General features: G+C 42.1%; 1 protein-coding gene across 1 annotated transcript in view; it reads right to left on the bottom strand.

Moving 5' to 3' along the window:
* LOC117388170 (cadherin-12-like) overlaps window positions 1-21084 on the bottom strand; it is a 281473-nt gene that overhangs the window by 77772 nt on the left and 182617 nt on the right. Inside the window, 1 exon segment of the mRNA XM_033985644.2 lies at window positions 6298-6551. Coding sequence (XP_033841535.2) covers window positions 6298-6551 — 254 coding nt within the window.

Genomic DNA, 21084 nt, shown 5'->3' with positions numbered 1-21084 from the left:
TTTTTAAACTCCGTACACCTTGACTAGAATCATTTGGATAATTTCAGCCCTGAAATTGCCAGTCTCTACTAAACAAAAGGTAAAAGGAGCTGTTGAGTTGAAAACTACCACTATATGACATCACAAGGTGGAACAAACCATTTTGAGCTTTGGATATGTAAAAAAAACAAAAAACTAATATGTTATTCAAACATATGTGAATACAACTCTGGGTATGTTTTTGAGAAGGTAACAACATAATAACATAGCTTAAAGCTCACAGAAGTCAATTTTGTGTCACATAGGACCTTTAAGCACCATCATTTGGTCAGTACAATACTCCATTATTATATCCATTCAAATAAAACCAGAGCCTTGTTCCACAGCCCTCCCTGCCAGCAGCACACATTAGATAGAGTTTGGAGCTGCCTCATCACATCATGGAGCATGATGTGATAAGGCAGCAAGATGGCAACTCTGGTGGGATTGATTTGTGTTCAGCAGAATGACTTTAAATGACAATACTCTTCAGATTAAAGTCTGCAATGACACTGACGGATGTGGACGCGGCAGTGATGAATGGATTTAGACCCAAATGCTCCACACATACAACAAGACTTCTGCTAAAGTTGTGCAATATCGACCAGAGGAGAGAGGAGAGAGGCAAAGATGACTGGAAATATTTTACTTGGCTTGAGTGAATACCCTAGAGGGTTCAAACCTCACCCAATTGCATACTATTGCCATGCACCACAGCCATATTTAGAGGGTTGAGCCACTTAAAATTCTAGTAATTAATTTCAGATATTAAGCCTCACATAACTTTTTAACTTAAAGAAAAGTTCCCCTGGGACAGACTGACAAAAGTGAGGCCAATCTGCCCCTTTGGTCCCTCAAACCACCACCGACACCACCACAATGCAATGCAATCAATGTAGGTAAAGTGTCTTGCTGAGGACACAACAATGATTTCCACTAGAATCACTGATTATGTCACTTATGTTTGTATTAGAGGCGCAGTGGACTGAGGCTTCACCCACAAACGTAATGGTAATGGTTCATAATCCGGTTCAACAAAAAGGCTAAATATTCACTATAACAACTCAGGCAACATTTTTTTTTAACGACATTACCCATCTTTATCTCCCCTTGCTATATGAATCCAATTAGGTGATACATCTTAGCTACATGGAGCTTTGTGGTCATTAAATAAAACTTGAAAGGAAACTTTCCCAAAGACCTCTGTGGTTGTACAGCCCAATGCGGTTTAAATAATAGGGGTTAATCATGTTAATTGCATATCTAAGGATTATATAGTTTTAACATAAATTATGGCTAAGCATGCATATTCATTAGTCAAACAGAGCGGGCAGCCTGTGGGGGCGGATAAGAAGTCCCATTTAAGAGACTTGAGCTGGACTGTGACTGGACTGGTTTAATCCTGGGCTACTTATGCTGCACTGTGTGTGTGCGTGGCCCTGCAAATAAGGGTGTGTTCACACTTGCACAACGAACATGTCAAAATTGGGACTAAACTGTGACAAAATTTGAACTTGGGCACAAATACTTAAATGTGTATGTGCATATATATATATATATATATATATATATATATATATATATATTTATGTATAGCATGTTCATATTACATCTACTAGGTGTTTGTAAATGCTTTGAAAAATGTAATAAACATCTAGATGTTTTGTATCCTGTCATGATGCATGTAATTCTGTCTCCTGTGTTGTTTCCCTGTGTGCTTTTCCCCTCCCTCACCTGCCTGAACCTGGGCGGAGTTCCTGGCTCCTCCCACGCGCACCTGCATTCCCTCAGCGCAATCATCGCCACCAGCCGTGGATAAGAGGAGCCAGGACCAGACACTCGGTGGCAGATCATCCGTGTGTCAAACGTGAGTATTCCTGCTCTGCTTTTGTACTCTCGTTGCCTTTTTAATGCTGACTGGATTTTTGCTGCCCTCAGATTCCTGCTCCTTGGACCGTCCCAGCTCCTCTGCCTCTGGCTCTGTTCCTGACCCCGTGTTCCTGCTCCGGTATTGTCTGTTTGACTCCACCACCTTGTCTCGTCCTGGACCCTGGCTTGCACCCCGCTTCCCGCTCTGGTTCCCGCTCTCTGCCTCCGTTGACCCTGGCTCCGTTCCTGTTCCTGTCTCACGCTCCGGTACTGGTACTCCCTGTTCCTGTCCCTGCTCTCCGCAATGCATTCCCGGACTCTGGCTCGCACCCGGCTCCTTGCCCCTCGCTGGTCTAATCTATACTTGTCTGTTATTTCAGGAACTGTAAATAAAAACTGAAAACTTGCCCCGAGTTCTGCACTTTTGGTCCCACCTGCACCAGCATTATGACAGAACGATCTGGCCAACATGGACCAAGCAGACTCGGGACCAGGCGTTCTCCCATCATGGACTGATTATTGGACAGCATGATCAATCCATCCGGACTTTGCTGGACTATAACCAGACTCTGACTCAAAAAGTGTCCCAGCTCACTAATTAAGTTGCTGTGCTACTCGGTGCCTCACTGCAGTGCCTCACTGCAGTGCCTGTCGCCGCCTCTGCCTCCAGAGTCGAGGGGCACAGATCCCGAGCCATACTCAGGTCAGCCCAGCCTTTGTCGGGGTTTCTTGTTCCAATGCATGTTCATGTTCCAGCAGTGCCCCACCCATTTCAATTCAGGCCACTAAGATACATCTGTGGATTACTCTGGGGAAGGGCTCTCCAGTGGGTAGAGGCACGACTTTCTAACACGACTTTGGACAATTTGAACTTTAATGACTTTGTGTCCGCTTTTAAACTAGTTTTTGATCACCCGCACTACCAGGCAAATGCCGCCTCCCGTCTGTTAAGCCTCGCCCAGGGGTCCAGGTCCGTAGCAGACTACACTATCGAGTTTTGGACGTATGCTGCGGAGGTGGACTGGACCAATAGTGCGCTACGGGCCGCCTTTTTAAAGGAGCTTTATGAACATTTAAAAGACGAGCTAGTTTCCTGTGATGAGCCCTCTGACTTAAGCGCTCTTATTACTTTGGCAAATCAGATTGATAATCGGCTACAGGCGCGCCGGAGGGAGAGGCGCCGGTCTCCAGGCCGGCACAAGACGTGTTCCGGCCCGCCACCCCCTGAGGAACCTATCCAGCTTGACCGGACCCTCTTGTCTGCCGAGGAGCGACTTAAGCAAGTTAATACTTAAATATGCATTTACAAATACACATAAATGGTTACTTAATGAGTAACTAACTATACAATTATGAGTAACTATGCACAGCACAGGTGAATTTATTGCAAGTTAAGTGTTAATTAAGGTCATAATTAAGTAGTTATTAAGCCTGAGTCATTATTAATAATTAATATTCATTAATAATAATAAGTGTTTGTTCATTATATTTTTTTATTCATTATTAATGAAGTCTTTGTTCATGCTTTATTAAGGCTCAGTTGTTACCCTTTGACGCTTTAACACATGTGATTAATCAAAACAAACAGACAGGAACAATGCTGATAACAAGTGGTTAAATGTTCACACAAAGTCCATCAGTCCTCACATGGACAAACGCAGATTTGTCGGTCGGAGTGAGAAAGGCGCCACGGAGAGCTCAAGTTAAATCCAGGGAGCTTTTTGAGAAAAAAAAGTCTGTGAACTAAAACAACTAACATGTGCCAGATATTTCATCAAACAGCTACAGAACACTGGAAGATGCCAGGGCAGCTCTAACAACTTGTATCTGTCACAATAAGAGGTAGTTATACCCGCAAGTAGCAAACCCCACAAAACCTGGTGTTTGGTCATGAACCTGGAACATGTGATTACACAAATTCATTATGAAATGCAATTTCTAGACATAAATTATAGCCAGTTGAGTTTTAAAATACTACATTTAGATTTGTGGAATCATTAAATTAGATAATTTCATTTAAAAAAATTGAAAGTTTAATTTACTACATTAAAATAGCTGCAGAATGTGATTAATCATGATCAGTCATATTTCAAAAGTGTGATTCATTTGATTAATTGAAATATTCAGTGGTTAATCCCAATTTCTCCATTAGGTCTATTAAAAGATCTATTTTTCTGTTCTAGTGTTAATAGTAGCCATTTTTAGACCCTCACATGCATTCTTATCATTTTTAGAACACAAAAGAACTCAATCCAACTTTAACTTCCTTCAGACTCCATTAGTTTAAACATTATTGTGGTCTGAGGGCTTAAAGGCATTAACTTTCATGTGGGGACATAAAACTTTACTACGAGCCAAACACTACGTGACACTACATGTTGACTGGTTTTGCATAATCCATATTCATAGTGTTAATTGCATGAGTTGGATTACACAGCTCTGACATACTCTGAGCCTAATGGGATGCACTTTCATTAGTCAGACCTGGCTGTGGCTCAGGGATAAGGAAATTCCTCTGTTAAGTTATAGAGACATACCTACAGACGGGGAATATTGTATAGTTATATATTTTTTGGTCTATTTTTATCATTCTTAACAAAACTAGCTTCTTTAACTCCCCTCTCAAGCCATTTCTTTTCTCTGGCTAAAATCTGTACCTCTCTATCGTCAAAGCAGTGGTTAGAGGCTTTGAGATGGAGAGGTATGGCGGACCGGGGTCCAGAGCAGCTCTCGCACATTAAGGAATTATTTTTGTTAGGAAAGACCTTCCTTAAGTAGGAATGGGGGCTTGAGACATAATCTCTCCCCGATCTATAACCTTGTACTCAGACCCAAAGGAAACAAAAAGGAACAAAAGGAACAATAGGATGTGCCAGCAGGACCATTAAAGGTTGAATAGAGGTCATTAAGACTGAAACTGGAGACAATAACTGTTTACAGTTTCAGTGTAGGTAGCGCCTCCCTTCAGATAGATAAAATGCAGTTTCCACCAGCAGTCTGACCAGAACTGAAGAACAAACATCTGTATGAGTGAAAACGTCTTTACTCGTATAGCGCTTTGGCCAGTTGACAGATTTAACTTTTACTATGGATCAGACCTGGACGACTGAGGGATTACACAGACATTTTGACATGCGTCCAGAGCGTCCATTGCGGTCTGCAAGTGCCTTTGGATGTTTGGTTTTCCCCGTGTCTTTGTGAACGCTGCAGACCAGGTTGAGATGGTGACTTTAGTGTACTTATTACATAAAACCCATCAACAAAGGTGATCGGCTCAACGGCGTGTCGGGGTCCGTGACTAGCCTTTACGCTAGCCTGTGCGCCCAGTATAATAAGGTGCCACTAGTTGGTGAATGATGTCTTTCTAGTTGTTCCAGATAATAATGTCGCTTTGTCACTGGAGCATAGTCTCTGATTGGTTGACGTTGCCAAAAAGTTCAGCTTTTTCAACTCTTGGACACATGAACAAAGCGTCTGACACCTGAACGTCAGATTCACACCACTCTGTTTGTTGAAAACGCAGGGCAGCCAAAACACTCGTCCACTAGAGACTTTACATGTAAACTCGTCACAGAGAAGGAGAAAAATGACATAAGGATGACAGTAGCAATACGTTTTAACAAGGATGCAAAAAGGGTTGTAACCATGGTAAGGAAGTCTGCTTTAGCTTTGTGTCAGAGGACCTGTGAAATACTCGTGAGTCACTATTAATCATTTCTTATGTGTCCGACCTCGTAGGTTGATTAAAATGTAATTTGTTACAATATTTGTAAAAGCTGTCATTTTTATTTAGTATTTGGTTTTGTTCTATAATATTGTGCTTATTTTTTGAAATCTATGAAGGTTTGAACTTTGAGAGTGTTTAAACAAGAGAAAAATGTGAAAAAATTTTAATGCCTGTATGAGAAAAGTGTATGAAGTGTGTGGAGAGGGGTTTTACAGCTTTAAAACATATATAATGATTGTGAAAAATAAAGTTTTCTACTTCGCGGATTTCGTTTATTGCGGGTCACTTTTGGAATGTAACCCCCACCATAAACGAGGGAACACTGTACCGACATTGAGGGACTAGGAAAGATTAAGTGTCTTGCCCAAGGACACAACAACAGTTTTCACCTGAGGGAGCAGGATTCAAATTTAGAAGGTATTAGTATTAGTAGTTGTAGTAGTAGGAGTGATAATTGTATTGCTAGAAGCTTTGTGGATTTCTGGTGTACTGGTCCTGTCCTAGTTCTCGTGCTGTTGTAGTAGTAGTGGTAGTAGTAAGAGTAGTTACTGTAGTACCTGACTGAGCTGTGTATTAATAGTGGTAATACAAGTAAGGGTTGAAGTAGTAGTATCAGTATTTGTAGTTCAGGTCATGCGCAGTTGTAGCAGTAGTGGTAGCAGAAACAGTAGTAGTAGTAGTACCTGACTGGACTGCTGCCAGCATCCAGGTCCTGTGCTGTGACTGCTCCAATGATAGTTCCAGCTGGTGTGTCCTCGTATACATCCATCACATACTGGGGCTTGTTGAACACTGGGGGCTCGTCCACGTCCAGTACATTGATCTTGACTGTGGCCGTGTCTTTGAATGCACCATGGCTCTGGAAACGTGGGTCCAGGTGTGCATTTGTGGCATCGACTTTAAACGTGTAGGCCTTCTTTGTCTCATAGTCCAATGGCTGAAAAGACAGACAGACAGAGATAGGAAGATTAGTCAATTGATACTTTGTAGTGACCTGACATTGGGGCAGGTGGTTCATGGATGTCTATGTAAGAATGCTCAGCAGTCGCCATTATGATACAATGTACACATTAGCTAATACAGCCTGATAAGCCGTCTGAATAGTTAAGAAAAAAATACAAAATTGATTTAAACAACATATTTCAGGAGCCTGTCATCAATATGAGCATAACTAAATGTGAGTCAGTTATTTATTGCAAGATTGTGTTTAAACAAAGCTAAGATTAAAGTGTAACTTGTGTGACAGAGCTTCAGACTGAGCAGTGTTTCAAGTTAGCTTCACCCCGCCCAGGGAATGCTAAAATTGTTTTTACTAATAGTTCAGTTACCATTTTAAACATTGCAGCTTGGATTTAGGTTTCCTTTTTGCACCCATAAAAACATAATAATAGTACACAGAGAAAGGAAGAAAGGTTAAAATTGAATTGTGGATGATCATCTTTTCATCAAGTCATTTAGAAATGTTCTAAGGGAAGTTTTAGGTTATTGGAATATTAGACACTCTTCTTTAACCAAGAAAATCCCGCTGACACTGTGAATGTGCAAGTTCACTACATCAAAATTGGGGATAAACCAGGACTAAACCCAAAAACTAAACTTGGACCAGACCTGATGGGTTAAAGAATAACTTTGGTCATAAGCTCAAATTCAATCACATTGAGGACCACATAACGACAAGAGTGAAGGGGAGCCTATTGTACATGTTTTTAGTGGTTAAACCTAGGGCCTTCTTGCTGTGAGGTGAGAGTCTTAACCACTGTGTGTCAAGTTCAACATATACAATATGTGCTTAAGTCTGTGTCCTGAAAAAGCTACTTAGATGAGTGATGAAACATAGTCACTCTTTAAAACATATGTCCAGCTGACAGAATTCAATTATATTTAGCAAAGCATGTGCTGAACAGATAAAAGGCTAAAATTGATAATCCACTCATGCTGATGCGAGCTAATCATTTAAAAAGTACTCTGCACAGGTTTGAACTGTAAACCAACAGCCTCTTACCCTGAGTTGATTTGTGTTATTGCTCTATTTTTTTTATTCATGAGAAAAGTGAGATGTCCACAGCTTTTAGTCTTTAGAAGTGAATTGAAGGGTTTGGGTGAATTTCTGTGCCTGTGGATTCACCCATCAACAGATTCTCTTTTGAATGTTAAAAATACTATCTGCGGTATCCACTATTTCTGAAAGGCTACTTCAACCAAGTAAGTAGTAGTAGTAGTAGTAGTAGTAGTAGTAGTAGTAGTAGTAGTAGTAGTAGTGTCCTGGGGCGGAATCAAGGCTGCTTCTTTGCACCCATCACATTCATATTAGGAAGTACTAACTTCTAACATGCAAGTACTAACCAGGCCCAGCCTTGCTTAGCTTCTGAGATCAGATGACAGCTACTTAGATACTTCCTAACTCTAGTCTTTTGCAAGCCTTCAATTGCTTTTGACATATGGTTTTGATGTTCCACCTCTTCAGCCTCTGACAGATTTGCTCAGGGTCAATTCGTATGAGGTCTATAGTGGGGAAGCTAGCATCGGCATAGGTGTAAACATCGAAGACGAGAGCAGAGGCATGCGAGGATGTACCTGTCTCCTACCATCTCATCTGGTGGTAGCAATAGTAGTAGTAGTAGAATACACCCAGGCTTCTACTAAACTTTAGTGATTGACCCCCACTTTTAATTTTACTCTTGAAGTTTAGTCCTGATCAGCAAATGTGACTTAGCCAGCACCAGCCAAATACAATGATAAAAACCTCATCCCCTTAAACAGTTTACAGCCACATCATGTACGTACATTTCAGTTATACTGCAGTAGAACCCATATGTCTACAGCAACAGCATTTTTTTTATTTTATCAGCTACTCAATATTGTCAAAATGTCAACACTGTGGCACAACTGTCCAAAAAGGTTGCAGCACAACAAAATTAGATTTTAGTAGTACTACTATTACTACTACTAGTATTAGTAATAGTAGTAGCAGTAGAAGAAGCTAAGGCAGAACAACTTCTGTTAAATGTAGCCAGTTGTCACTCTTTAGAAGCCTTCACCTGCTTTTGACTTATGGTTTTGATGTTCCACCTTTTCAGTCTCTGACAGATCTGCTCAGGGTCAATTAGTATGAAGCGTGTAGAAGAGAAACTAGCATCAGTGTAGGAGTAAACATCGAGCAGAAGAGCTGAGGGGAGCGTGGATATGCCTGTCTGCTGCCCTCTCATCTGTAACCACATGCACTCACATTCAGTCGCGCTCCGCTGGCTCACACTCACTTGAGAGACATTCCTTTATGTGTATTCTAAATTGCATTGCATGTAACTACTATGGCAGCTGCCCTATCTTTTTGGAGCAGGACTTGTGACTGTCTGGTATAATACTGTAGAGTGGGATGGAGAGGGAAGAGAGGAGAGGATGTGCAAGTACAAGCCAGCTGCAACCTTCAAGGCAAAGGGAGAAAGTCAAAGGAGGGGTGTAGTACTGGGGCAGGGGAGAGTCAATGGGTTCAAAACATTGGGTTCACAGCATTCTTAACTGGCTTGAATATAGTGTTGAGCTGGAGAACAGGTCAGAATTCTGTGGTAGAATTTGGCTTGTTTAGATGCAGATGTTTTCATCTGGCTTATAGTTTGTATGTCTGTAATTTTTGGGTCTTCATGAAACAAAAACTGGCACAAAATTCAGTCCATACATCCATCCATCCATTTTCTTCCGCTTATCCGGTGCCAGGTTGCGTGGGCAGCAGGGACTCCCAGACTTCCCTCACCCCAGACACCTCCTCCAGCTCCTCCGATGGGACCCCAAAGTGTTCCCAGGCCAGCCGAGAGACATTGTCCCTCCAGCATGTCCTGGGTCTTCTAAGAAGGCATTCAGGATGCATCCTGAGCAGATGCCCGAGCCACCTCAGCTGGATCCTCTCGACTTATAGGAGCAGCGGCTCTACTCCAAGCTCCTCCCGTGTGATTAAGTCCCTCACCCTATCTCTAAGGGAGCACGATCTTGTCCTTTCGGTCATTACCCAGAGCTCATGACCATAGGTGAGGGTAGGAACGTAGATTGACCGGTAAATCGAGAGCTTTGCCTTTCAACTCAGCTCCTTCTTTTCCACGACGGTCCGATACAGTGACCACTGTATCTGATAAGTCAGACCTGTTCCCAGTGCACGTTGGACTCTGCCAGGGCTGCCCTTTGTCACAAAATTCTGTGTATTTGCAAAACATCATAAACTAGGAATTTGTTTTAATAACATGATGTAACATGAAACAGAATAAAAATAAATTACAAGGTATGATAAAGTAAAGGCAACCTCAGCGCCAGGACATTTTTTGAGTGGTGGTAATACTATTTTTTTTTAGTATTGTTGTCTGTTCAAAACACTTTGGCAAGTTACCAAATCCTTTATAATTGATGATAACTGATGAGTTCTAAGGGTCCTGCCCTCTATCTGAAACTATGACATGGAATACCTTAACAGAAAATACTCTATGACAGAAAATAATCTATCAAACCATTACCTTCAAAACTTATGGAGAAATTCAAAGTTAAATGTGTTGAGTTGTGCAGTGCATTAAACACCACTGGGAGAATGAAGTCACTAGGTTCAAGATGGTAAAACAAACAAATTTGCATGCATGGGGATATGTCTCTTTAAGCAAAGCTCATTTTATGACAACTCTATAAATAAATTAACATAATTACTCATATGCCATGGGCTTTTAAAAAGCAACAGCTTTGCTTCTCTCTCTCTCTCTCTCTCTCTCTCTCTCTCTCTCTCTCTATATATATATATATATATATATATATATATATATATATATAATCATAAGCCAAAGGACATCACAAATGTTAATTCCAAGATTCATAAATACATCAAAGACAAAGCCCCAACAGATGATGTGCTCAGTGGATGTCTCAGACAGTGAAGTGCAGAGAAAGTGCAGAGGAAGATCACCATGGGAGAACAAGCCCCTACATGGGATGTACCACCAGAACATAACTGAAGTGGAGTGACGTTATCAAGAATCCCACCAATGAAGTCTGAAGTCTCAAGGACAGCATAGAGGCACTCTGTGGCTCACTTAATTCAGACTCTCCTGTGCAGCCTCTATGGGTGCACAGGAACAGGCCTTGAGCACTTGAGCAATAGAGGCCCAGACAAGACACAAGCTGTGCAAAGAGGCCCCTGAGACAATCCAGGGACTGCCAGGGAAAGCATGCATGAAGCATAACCAAGTGGCAGGCATAGTGTACAGAAACATCTGTGCAGAGTATGGACTGGAGACCCCAAGGTGAAGGTGGGAAACACCTCCAAAGGTAGTGGAGAATCCAGATAATGGATGGGAACATCAGGAAAAATGAAAATGAGAACCTAGAGAAATATCAGGGGCTCAAACAAAGAGCTGGAGAATGCCTGGAAGGCGAAGTATCAGTGGTGCGCATGGTCATCTTATCTTGTAATGTTAGAAAAGTCTTTTTAGAGAGTCAGCATTGTCAAAGCTGATTTGCATGCAGTTGCTTATATGGTCATTTTTGTAATTTTTAAATGTGGAAATGTGGAGTTTTAAATGAAAGAGGGGGAGAATGCATGGTTTGAGTTTAAATGGATGGATACTTATATGTATTTTGGTTGTTTGTAACCTGACCGAGGACTGCAGATGGAAATTAGCTTTAGCTAAATCTGGTGTAAAGCATCTCTTCTTTTATGAGATTAATGTGTTTCCACATGGTCCCTGTTAAAATAAACTAAACTGAGCTAAACTAATGCATATCAATAATGAGAAAGAAATAGAAACAACAGACAATGATGTTGCTTATTCTGGAATGTTAAAATTATTTATGTCCATGAAGATACAGGTCAGAGGTCTCCTTATAAATTTTTATGAGGAATTCTTACAAAAAAAGTGTACATATAAACAAAGCACAAAGTTCTACAAACATCATCAAACTTTCCCAAACTTCCTCAGATTCTCTCACTTCTCATCTCTTTCAGCACTGTTTACCTTCTGCCTTATCAAAAAAACCCTGATAAGCCAAATTCACATTTTTTGGACTGGAACTAGAGCTTAATTTGATCTGGTATTTGCCGGAACAAGCTCCGGTTTCTCTCAATTTTCAGTTGATACGGATCCAGGAAATGTAATTGTTTGCTACATGTATTACAGTAATGACTGACATGGCACATGGGAGGAGAGGCCAGTGCGAACAGCTCTGACACCTCTGACAGCAGAGCGTTAACAGCATCACGTTAGTTAATTTTGGCAAACTTTTAGCACATATTTAGTGACGTTTTATTGGTAGCAATGTTTTTGTATTGTAGCTAAAATAAACATGTTGTTCTTGAGTGTTTTGACACTGCTCTATATGAAGAACAATATACTTTTTTTTCAAACACTAGAATTTGAACAACTTTATTGTCTAACTTGTGTTTATATTTATTTTCAGATTCTTATGAAAATCTTCTCTATAAGCAGTAGAAGTAAAGTTTGGGAGCAGAGTTGGAGACAGAGAGAAAGAAGGAGAGAGAGGAAGGAAAAGGAGAGAGAATGAAGGAGAAAGAGAGAGAGGGAGGAAAAGTGGGGAGGCAAAGGGGAGAGAAAGAGAGTGAGGGGAAAGCAGGAGAAGAAAAAGGAGATGAGAGACATGAGGCAAAGTGGGGTATAGAACAGAGTAAAGAGAAACAGGGAGGACAGAAAAAAAGCAGGAATGAGAGACAAGGAAGAAAGAAAGAGACTGCTATAGTAGAAAGAGAGGGGGACGGGGTATATAAAGGAAAGAACAGAGAAAAAAGGAAATGATGATAAACAAGGGGAGAATGAGGGGGCAGCCGATAGAGGAGTGGATGGACAAGTAGTGAAAAAGTGCGTATTGAGAGAGAGGATGGAGAAAGAGAGATGGAGAGAAAGAGTAAATGGACTGGATAAGAGAAAGAGAGCCCAAAGGTGGAAAAGGGAGAAAGAAGAGAGTAAGGAGAGTGAGGAAGAAGAATGGATGAGTGATGGGGGGGGGGGGGTCAAGACGAGAGCGTAAAAATTAGAGGGGACACAGAAAGTGTAGAAAGATGGGAGGAAGGGAGAGCAATAAAGAGAGAACTGAGATGAAGAAGTAAAGAAGAGAGAAATGGGAGAGAGGGGACAGAATTAAAGAATGGAGAAGGGTGGGAGGGATGGGGGGAGAGAAACCTGAATGTGAAGAGTAAAAAGAGAGAGAGTAGAGAGAAGACTAAAGATAAAAGTGTGAACACAGTGAATCAGAGAGAGAGAGAGAGAGGGCAGAGGACAAAAACATAAGGAGACACAAAGGAGTTGAGGACAAAGAGAGAAAGAAGAGATATGGTAAACAGAGGGAGTGAGAGATAAAGAATGGATAGGAAAACAGGGAACAAAGAAACAAAGAAAGTGATAAAGGCAGGGGGGTTGAGAAATAAGAAATAAGACACATCGAAAGGGTGGGAACAAAGTGAAAAATGAGAGAAGGACAGAAAAACAAAGGGGGGGTGAGAAGTAAAAATAAGTAGACAGAATGGAGGTGAGGACAAAATGAGAAAGAAGAGAGAGGGTGTGAGAGAAAGAGAGAAGAAAGAATAGAGGAAAAGAAGAAAGGGGAACAAGGGGACAGAATTAAAGAGTAGAGAAAAGGTGGGAGACAGAAGGAAGAGAGAGAAAATCCTGAACGTGAAGGCAAGCCAATCTGAAAGCAATCACGGTGCGTCAAGCGTCAGTGATTGGTTTGATTACAGTGCAGCAGATGCAGCCGGACACTTTGTGCTATGAGATCTGAGGGCAGGAAATACAAGCTGTCCCTTTCAATCTGACTCAAGAAGTAACACCGGGAAGAGGAGGGTGCCCTCATGCGCTAACACTAGGGTTTACCAGTGAATAAATGCCATTCAAAGTGCCCATGACAGCAATCAATGTAACTGACTCCCCCGAAGTCAAGGGGTACCTGAAGGCAAGGTATAGGGTCATTCAGAAGATATTTACATCACTTTGAGAAGCACTAGTGTTTACGAATGGGGAGATGGGACGATCAAGGTTTCTATAGTGCTATTTGGAGTAATTTATAATGGTGAAATGGAGGTTCTGTCAAGTAGGGTTGTAGGCCTTTAATCGTATAGTCGATTAATCAGTTGACAGTGTCTTAGTTTCCTAAAATATTTTAGTAGTCACCTAATCATTTTATTTACACAATAGGGATTTATATGGGACAACAGCAGAAAGGAGAACTGAGTAAGCTGAAGATTTGGTATTTATATGTAAAAAGGCAGATTAGACTCATGATTCACAGTTTTTTTATTTGTCCTAGTAGTTTGTTTGTTTTTTTTTCCATGAATTCCTGCATAGTTATAGTCTTGTAAGTGCAGTTTAGTATAGATACATAGCTATTCAACAATAGTTTTGAGGGCTTTTGCTACACTCCCTTTTTAGTCGACTAATTGATTGGCAAGAGATGTCTTTAATTTCTTAAGTCCACAGCAGCCCACTATCACACATAAAAAAGAATTGATGCAAACAAAATTATTAGCTTAAATATATGTATGTACATACACTATATGTAACTTGAGGGGTCCACTACCTGCTTGCCTCCATGCACATAGATTTTGTTGCTTTGCCTGGAATGTTACGCAGAATGGAATTTAATTTATAACTCCATTTCCTTTTTAGCATAAAAAATATTATTTATCTTTATTTATTTTTCTATCTACAGGAAGACCCCAATGAGAGCACTCTTTTTCATAAAAAAACAAAAAACAAAAACATAACAATACAAACAAAAACAAATTAAGCAAATAACTGCATAGGTCATTTTAAAACATTAAAAACAGGCACAGGTGAATTATAAAGGTTATTATTTTTTATTTGAATTAGTGCATCCCATTTTTGGCAAGCAAAATAACTAAAAGCTTTTTTCCCATTTCAGATCTAGTGTGGACAGTTTTAGATGTAGAGTATCAATGTTTAACAAGCAAATGAGATATTCAGGCAATCTATCGTCGTAGCCCCTTGTAAATACATTTATACAGTGTTCTCGTCTGACAGATGGCCAACCTACTTTTTCATAGAGTGAACAGTGATGGGTTGAAATGACGGCCTGAGTGAAAGAGTGAATCTAAAGGCTTCAAAGTAGAAACTGATGTCTGCATGTATATTATAGCTCCGTCATGATCCCTGTCATTCCTGCCATTTTTTGCACCTTCTCCCCTCCTTTCTGTGTCTGAGCCTGGAGCTGGGTGGAGATTTGGGCTCCTTCCATGCACACCTGGACCTTATCCACAATCAGCTGCACCTGGGGAGGATAAGAGGAGCCAGGACTTGACACTCAGCACCAGATCATCCACGTATCTTTGTGATCCCGCTCCCTGGACCCGCTCAGCTCTTCAGTCTCCGACTCTGCTCTTCTCTACTGGTACCATTCATCTCGTCTCTGACTCTGCTACTCCCGCTCTACCCCTGGACCATGGCAAACACTCGGCTCTCGACTCACCGATCAATCCACTTTGAAAATCTGTAAATAAACATTTTTTTCCCCCCCGAGTTCTGTCTCTTTGGTCCTTCCTGTCAGTCGTTACGATAGAACGATCTGGCCACAATGGACCAATCGGACTCGGGGTCGGATCAAATGCTACACCGGGCGTTTTCGCATCACGGGATAGTTATTGGACAACACAAACAAACCATCCGGACCCTGCTCATCTATAACCACACTCTGACACAGCAAGTTTCCCAACTCTCCACCCAGGTCTCCACTCTGCTCACTCTCCCGCCCTCAGCTCTCGCCGCCGCTGCCGTCTCCGGGGCCATCTCCATGTTCCTACAAAGTCCAGCCAGCTTTACATCTGATGTAGCTAAAATACATTACGTTTGTGGATTGTTGAGGTGGAGAGCACTCCAATGGCCAGAGGTAAAATTTGTGTTGGACCTGATGACTTTTGATAATTTTGTGGGAGTTTTCAGAATGCTATTTGATCATCCCCACTATTAGACTGACGCCGCTTTAAGCCTATTAAGCCTTGTCCAGGGATCCAGATCCATGGGGGATTATACCATTGAGTTCTGGACATTGGCTGTGGAGGTAGACTGGACCAACAGTGCGCTAAAAGCCGTCTTCATGGAAGGTCTAAGTGAACAGCTAAAAGACGAACTGGTTTCTTGTGATGATCCCCCTGACCTAAGATATTAGATTTCCATAGCCAGTCGAATCGAGAATTGCCTGCAGAGTCACCAGAGAGAGAGAGATGCTGTTCGCCTATCCGGATCGTGACCTGCTCCGTTACACCCCCACCAGAGGAGCCTATGCAGCTGGGTCGAGCGCACCTGATGACCGAGGAGCATTTGTGGTGCTGCCAGGCAGATGACTGCCTGTATTGTGGCAAATAGGGACATTTTTTAACCACCTGCCTGTTTCGTCCAAAAGGGAGCACCCATCAGTAGGACTGGGAGTACTGGTGGGTCAGCAGCGCATCCCAGAGAAGAAGAATAGATTTCAACTCGACGCTACTTTGTGCCGTCGCTCTATTACCCTACCCGTTTTAGTGCTGATTGACTCTGGAGTGGAGGAGGATTTCCTGGACCAGCAGGTGGCCGAGCAGAGGGTAAGGCTGGAGCCCCTGGAACAACCTCTCACAGCCCACTCAATAGGAGATTGCTAGCCAAGGTAACACACGTCACTGAGCCTGTCACCCTAGTTCTGTCTGACAACCACCACAAGACAAGGCGGTTGCACGTCACTACGCTGCTCATCCTGGACCATCCCTGGCTGGTGGCTCACAACCTCATCATTGACTAGGCTAGGGGAAAGGTGTCGGAGTCGAGCCCCTATTGCCACACCAACTACTTGCAGTCTGCCCTGTCACATGCTGGGGGAACCAACTCTCTCCTAAATCAGCCTCTGGACGAGCCAGATTTCTCCTCCGTACCTGATGAGTACCATGATCTCTGGGACATCTTCTGTAAAAGTCGGGCGCTATAAATCTTTTGCCTGGTTCCCTCTGCCTTCCACCCATCTCTATAATCTTTCTAAACTGGAATGGGAGACTATGGAGCAGTATATTCAGGACTCCCAAGCTGCTGGAATTCTCTCCCGTGGGTGCGGAGTTTTTCTTTGTCAACCATCTCCCTATCTCTATCTAGGGCTCCAGCAAAGGGGAGGGCGGCATCCCGTCCCCACGCGTTGAGCCGACCAGGTGAACCAGTTTTTTCCAGTGCTGGCAGTCTTGGGCCAGCTGCTCTGCTGGCTCTCATGGGATGGTCAGCAGGAAAGCGGAGGACATGGCCAAACCAGCGGGTGCGGCGTTGCGCAGCCAGGCTGGATGCTCTGGGCTGGTGCGTACGAGCTCTGAGCACCTGGTTGGAAACTCGCTGGGGCCACCTGATATTTTCGATGGTGCGGAGAGCGTCTTTGTCACCAAGAAGGATAAAACACTACGACCATGTATTGACTACAGACGCCTCAACAACATCACTGTTAAAAATAACCAGCGTCTACTAGAGAATAAACTTTACATCAAGGCAGAGAAGTGTGAGTTCAATGCGGATAAGGTCAGTTTCCTGGGGCTCATTGTGGGACGTGGACAGGTAAAGGCGGATCCAGAAAAGATCAAAGCAGTTACTGATTGGCCTACACCCACTAGCAGAAAACAACTTCAAAGATCTATTGGGTTTGCAAATTTCTACAGGGAGTTCATCAAGGACTTTAGCCGTGTTGTCTCACCCGTCACTAAACTCACTTCTCCCTCCAGACTGTTCAGTTGGACCCTCCGATCCTACGACAGCCCGATCCTATGACAGCCTGACCCCTCCTGCCAATTTATCGTGGAGGTACCTCAGACACTGGTGTTGGGGCAGTCCTCTCCCAAAGGTCTGAACCCGACAATTGATTGTATACCTGTGCCTGTTTCTCTCGTTGCCTGTCACCAGCTGAGAGCAACTGTGCCATGGGGGATCGAGAGCTGCTGGCAGTCAAGCTGTTGGTCATTATTCTTTAGCAGGATCAACTTTATACTCACATATTGCCTGGGGTCCCATAACGTCAAATAAGATGCTCTCACATGCCAGTTCTCTCAGGAGGTCAGACCACCTCTCCGGAGGTCATCATACCCCCTACTTGTGTGGTCATGGCTGTCCACTGGGAAATGGAAGACCTGGTCCAGAAGGCCCAACGTACCCACTACCATTTCTCCAAGGCAGCCCATTTCGTCACCCCATCAAAGCTCCCGACCACCAAGGAGATGGCTGACCAAATAACCAACCATGTATTCGGCTCCACGGGATTCCTTTGCATATAGTCTCGGACTGAGGGACCCAGTTCACGTCCCAGGTTTGGTGCTCTTTCTGTGAGGGTCTGTGTGCATCTGTGAGTCTCACTTCTGGTTTTCACCCCCCAACCAATGGACAGACCGAGCGGGCTAATCGGGACTTGGAGACGGCACTAAGCTGTGTAGTTTCTGCTAACCCTTCTGCCTGGAACACATTCCTGCCGTGGATTGAGTACGCACACAATTCCCTGGTGAGTGCTGCTACTGGTGTTTTCTATTCTATTCCTATTCCAAGCCTCCCTAGGGTACCAGCCCCCACTCTTCCCGTTGGAAGAAAAGGACCTGGTGGAGACTTTCACCGCGGTTTTAACACTGTTAAAACTTTCCCTGAGTTCTGTATCTTTGGTCCTTCCTGTCAATCGTTACAACAATCTCCATAATCTACAGAAACAAAGGTTGCTTTAACTATTTATTTTCTGTAATTCAATGGGATAAACAATTTCTTTTTCTTTCTTTTTTTTTTAAATAAGAAACTGATCATTTAGATGTAACATAATTCCAAGATATTTATTTTAAAGGATAAGTTTTTGTCAGACCAAAAGCCAAGGACTTCAGATTGTATGTGTTCTGTGCGTCTGTGCTACACACAATGGGTCTGAGAGGTACTTTCTGTTTGTGGATTTTTGGTAGACCATAGATGCAATGAATGGAGTCACCAGAAGCTTGGAAAAGCAGAAAAACCTCTTTTTGTCCACTTGACAGATTTCAATTTTTCTTTAACTATATTTATAGGTGGTGACTCTTACAATCAATGCACCATTTAGTGCATACACATTTGTAAATTGCACAGAAACATAACAAAGTCAGATTAGTTTGCAAAGGCACACATGGACAAATACCTTAATTTTTGGAGTCCTGTGGAAAAATGAGGAAGCTTGCAAGCCTGTGAAACTGTGAAATAGGGGAGTGGCAGCATCATGTTGTGGGGTTGTTTTGCTGCAGGAAGGACTGATGCACTTCACAAAATAGATGGTCATGATATCAGCCAGAAAGTTAAAGCTTGGTAGCAAATGGGTCTTCCAAATGGACAATCACGCAAAGCATGCTGCCAAACTGGTTACAAAGTGGCTTAAAGACATAAACAAAGTCAATGTTTTGGAGTGGCCATCACAAAGCCCTGATCTCAGTTCTATTGAAAATATATGGACAGACCTAAAGGTAGAATGTGTGAACAAGGTGGCCGACAAACTTTGCTCAGTTACACCAGTTAGAAGGAATTAGCCAAAATTCCTGCCAACTATTGTAAGAAGCCTGTGGAAGGATATTCAACATGTTTAGCCAAAGTCATACATTTTAAAGGCAATGGTACCAAATATTAATGAAAGCAAAAATAAATCATTTTTGTCATCCTAACTAACCTAAAATAGGACAAGTTTAGTCTGATTTCATGCTAGACAGTGAGGAAAAAAAGTGTATGTGTCTTTTTTAAATATTGTATGTAAGCGTCTTGTTTCAGCTGTATATGGATCTGTTTGATTTGCCCAGACTTTAATGTGATCTAATTTAGATGTGATACTATGTACATTCATATGTTTAATTCCCTGTCCCTTCCTTGCCTTGAAGTTTTGCGTATCAAATAGGCCTGACTCTTTAGGGATACTAAGCTTATTCAAGTTTGACTGGGATTGATTTGACGCCTAGAGTTTCGGTTCATTAGTAATACTGAACCAAGTTACACAACCTTCCATAATTTCTTTCATGTCTACAAGATATTCTACGTGAATTCTGCAAATTAATTCCCCCCCCCCCCCCCCCTCCCCACAGTCCCAACATAAAGTACTGTATATCTCATCACACCGCATTACCATAATCAAAACTAGCATCCACAGACGTAGCTTCTTATCCTTCTCTTATTTTCATATAGCCTTAAACAGGCTGGAAAAAACAACAACTGTAGCAGCAAATTCTACACACTGTAGCCTGCACGCAGCTCTGGAGTTATAGCTGCACAGTTTGCTTGAGGATCCTGCTGACGAGCGCTTGTGCATAAATAACATCTAGTTAGAGGAACGAGGGTCATATATTAAAGATAGCGTTAGACCAGTGAGCAGTAGCCTAATGTACACAGCTAATTCTGGACTGGAATGTGTCAGCAAAAATTACTAGGCTACTTGTGCTTCTACTTGGATTAACTAGTACTATAGTGTCTAGTACCACTCACTACTAACAATATTACTGCTATAGTAATGAATACACTAACTATTACTACTACTACTACTACTGGACAGGGGTTGGAATTATTATGTATGGGGCAATGGATGAAATTAGTCAACTTTGTGATGTGTTTAATGCATGAAGGTATGCAGTATGCGATCTTACTGGTTAAAAAACAAACTATAATCACAAGTGAACCTGGGATGGCAGTGCCTTAACTTGCAGACAGAGGACACTTAAAAATTGTATTTATTTTTTTCTCATTCTCAGTATATGGACAGCTCAGAGCCTCCAGAATTCACTCCTAAACTGACCAGACTTCAGAAAACAGCAAATTATAACATAAATAACATGGCTGTCATGTTCAATGTTTTTGAAATTAAGCTTACATTCAGCTATACAGTGTCATAACAACTGACCCCATCTTCATTTAACCAGACCAAACCAGGACAAAACCAAATCCACATCAGAGCTAAAGTGGGCTAAAACCAGTACCAGTAAAGTGTACAAGCCACAAAGACCATCTCAGCAAGTTGAGACAAGATTGCCAAATTGCCAAACTTCTCTTCCTGCTTCCTGAACAACACATCTTTGGGAATGTTCCTTATTTACTTTTTCATATTTCTTCCTGTCCACTCCTCACTGTCTGATCACAACAAAGACTTTGCGATGACAGAAGAGTATTATTAAAGGCCCTGTAGCTGATAGTTTTCAACAAAATTTGTCTTACCCCAGTGTAAATAAGCAACTCTTGAGGTCAATCTGCCTCATGCTGTCTGCTGTCATATAATCAGGAAGTGCACTGTTAGCATGCTAACAACAACAACAACACATTGTTTATGTATAGTATATTGAGACTTTAAATACATTATCAACCAAATAAAATGGAAAATTGTGACTGAAGGCTTCTAGATAAACATTTAAAGGTGGTGGACCAGATTTTTACTGCCTTAAAAACATGGCAAAACATGGCAAAAATAGTGTGCAGTCTTTCACAGTTATTCCTCATTCCTCCGAGCATCAT

This window comes from Periophthalmus magnuspinnatus, chromosome 20 (genome assembly GCF_009829125.3).
Source record: "Periophthalmus magnuspinnatus isolate fPerMag1 chromosome 20, fPerMag1.2.pri, whole genome shotgun sequence".
NCBI lineage: Eukaryota > Metazoa > Chordata > Actinopteri > Gobiiformes > Gobiidae > Periophthalmus > Periophthalmus magnuspinnatus.
Note: the sequence above shows the minus strand (reverse complement) of the source record. Positions and strands in the feature narration are given on the sequence as shown.